The sequence below is a fragment of the Penaeus japonicus genome, unplaced genomic scaffold (genome assembly GCF_977035675.1).
Source record: "Penaeus japonicus unplaced genomic scaffold, GWHDUDI00000001_assembly GWHDUDI00000012, whole genome shotgun sequence".
Classification (NCBI taxonomy): Eukaryota; Metazoa; Arthropoda; class Malacostraca; order Decapoda; family Penaeidae; genus Penaeus; species Penaeus japonicus.
In genome coordinates, this window is record NW_028234414.1 from 29,075,812 (window position 1) to 29,078,311 (window position 2,500).

The 2,500-nt window shown below is 44.8% G+C and overlaps 1 protein-coding gene across 6 annotated transcripts in view; it reads right to left on the reverse strand.

Moving 5' to 3' along the window:
• LOC122251254 (nephrin) overlaps positions 1–2,500 on the reverse strand; it is a 197,541-nt gene that overhangs the window by 13,426 nt on the left and 181,615 nt on the right. For 4 of the 6 annotated variants that reach the window (XM_086542669.1, XM_043013019.2, XM_043013017.2 and 1 more), the window contains exon 17: positions 1–92. This exon is cut by the window's left edge and continues 154 nt beyond it. The exons of the other annotated variants lie outside the window; for them this stretch is intronic. In XM_086542669.1, the coding sequence (XP_086398795.1) occupies positions 1–92 (92 nt within the window). The remainder of the gene's footprint in view (positions 93–2,500) is intronic. 6 annotated transcript variants of the gene reach the window in all.

Consider the following 2,500-nt stretch of genomic DNA (forward strand, 5'->3'; position numbering starts at 1 on the left):
GAGTACTATGATGACGACCCAGAGGCCAGGTAGCTTGGTAGAGGCCTCCTTGCCCACGTTGGAGGAGGGCACAGGCGTAGGAGGGGCCTCGCCTGGAGGGAGAAGGAGAGAAAAGCTAGGGTCACACCGGGCATGCAGAGACCTTGCACATGTCTTTCCCTGATTCCGTGCTTCACGTGCTTCATTCGCGAACGGTTCCAATACATTCTTTTTTTTTCAAATCACGTCAAATTCAGTAATATTGAAGTCTCTTATCATACAAAATTTCCTCGCATAAAACTTATGGCTTGTTTACACACATTTTTGAATTATACTATGTAGCTGTGCGTTCAATAATTGTGGCGGACAATGTTCTTTTGATATCAACAATTTTGTCAAACCACGCAAAATATTCTTTCCTTAAATATTAAAAAAGTAAATAGAGTAAGAAAAAGTATTGCGTTCAGTCACCTCCATGGTGCTCAACTTGCTATGCGCGGAACAGAAAATTTCGCATATAAATAAGCAACAAACATTCCGCCTCCTCTACGCTGAACTGTATATTTCACGTAAAAATAAGATCGAGAATTCTTCACACTACCTTTCCTCAGCTAAGACGAACTCTGGGAATGCAATTCACTTTACATGGAAGATGTGCGAAATTAAATCATACGAATAATTTTCTCGCAACGTCTGCACCTTGCAAAAAGCCGGCGCTGCTTCCAAAATACAAACCAGATGTTGACTTTTATCCACGTGTTGGTGGCGAGTGACTTCCTGTCGGCGTACGTGATCGCAAGGGAAGTCAATTGAGCCGACGAGCCGTGTTCCCGTCGGTCATTCTGATATCTCTCGCACGATCTGACTTCACCTCTCGGCGGGAGGGCTGAGAACTTGAGAATTTTAATCTACTTTAACTATGAGAAGAGAGTATCATTCTGGTTTCCCCTTTGTTCGTGTAGCCACATCACGCTAACATGGTTAAACGAGGATAAAGGTTATCGCAACGTTAGAACGCCTTCCGCGGAATTACTCTGACGTATAATTGAATATTCCGTAAGCTGCCATAATTACTGCCTTGATCAAAGAGACCTTTCTCGGCCTTGCATTCACTCAGTCATCTTGAAAGTTCGGTAAACGTTACATCATGCATCGTTTACAGGGTAACTCACCCTGCTTTGTTGCGTGACTTTACCTCGCCCGTGACATTTACGGCGTCAGCAAAATGAATTACGGTCTTCCAAACTATTCGACAGGAAGTCAACGCCAAAAGAAACTTGGAACTAAACATTACGTGTCAAGTCCTCAAATACATCTTATTTCAGCAAAGCAGTGATTTTAAAATCGAGAAAATATTGAAAAATACGAAAGTAAGAGACGAATTTTGAGCGCTGGCGTGTGCGGACCCGGTCATAATTAACGTAGATCAAAGTATGTCTCAAGGGCAGTGATGTCCCTCCCCCCCTCCCCTCACCTCCTCCTGCCTGCGTCCCAGGCCAGGCTTGGAAACTTTCCCCTTCAATGAATAGAGTTTGTTTCATTATTATTCATAACACTGGAGCCAGACGCATCGCTGCTGCGAATTTATGGTCTGAACATTGAGATGTGTTTTCTGGTGGATTCCACCTGAATAACTGTCTAAAATACGTAAATATTTATGTGTGCAACATAATACAATAACGAAAAAGTTTCTAGCTGCCCATCATAATTATCACCTCGATAGTTAAACTAGTGTAGCATTTTTCTCTTATCGTCACAGTTATTCTATAAATTCCATTCCCTATGTATGTAAGACAAGTAAATCATCTTTCCCAACAGAATCTATTAGTTCAATGGCTCGAAAACGATTCAAACTAAAAAAGAAGAAGAAAAACTCTCCTTCCGAACTTCCATTCCGATTCCCCTTTCCTTAAAATATAACACCAGCAGCTCCTTCCTGCGGTGTAATTCTTTTTCCGTTTCTTTTCTTCGCCTCAAGTTACGACCTCTAATGTTCATGAACTATTTTCTCCTGCTCTACAAGGCATGGCAGACATGAGGATGACCTTCGGCGTACGACGGTGAAGCTGAGGAACGGCCGCGAGACACGCACGGACTGAGGGAATGGGAAATCGGAATGCTAACCGCTCATCGTGCGTGCCCCGCCGTGCCCCGTGCCGGGCTGCTCGGTTGGCCGATGGCCCCAACGACCCTTTTCACTAACTCTGACGATCGGTAGGAAATTCACAATCTAATACAGGAGCGTGCACACGTACACACGCACAAACACACAGACACACACACACACACACACACACACACACACACACACACACACACACACACACACACACACACACACACACACACACACACACATACACACACACACACACGCGCGCGCGCGCGCGCGCACACACGGCAACGTCCCATTCACGAGATGCTTGATTTCACGCAGTGCCCTGACACTACCAGAGGGTGTTGCTACTTTTTCCAAAGATCTTTGCGTCCATGACAAATGAATGGCCCCCCTCCTGGCCAT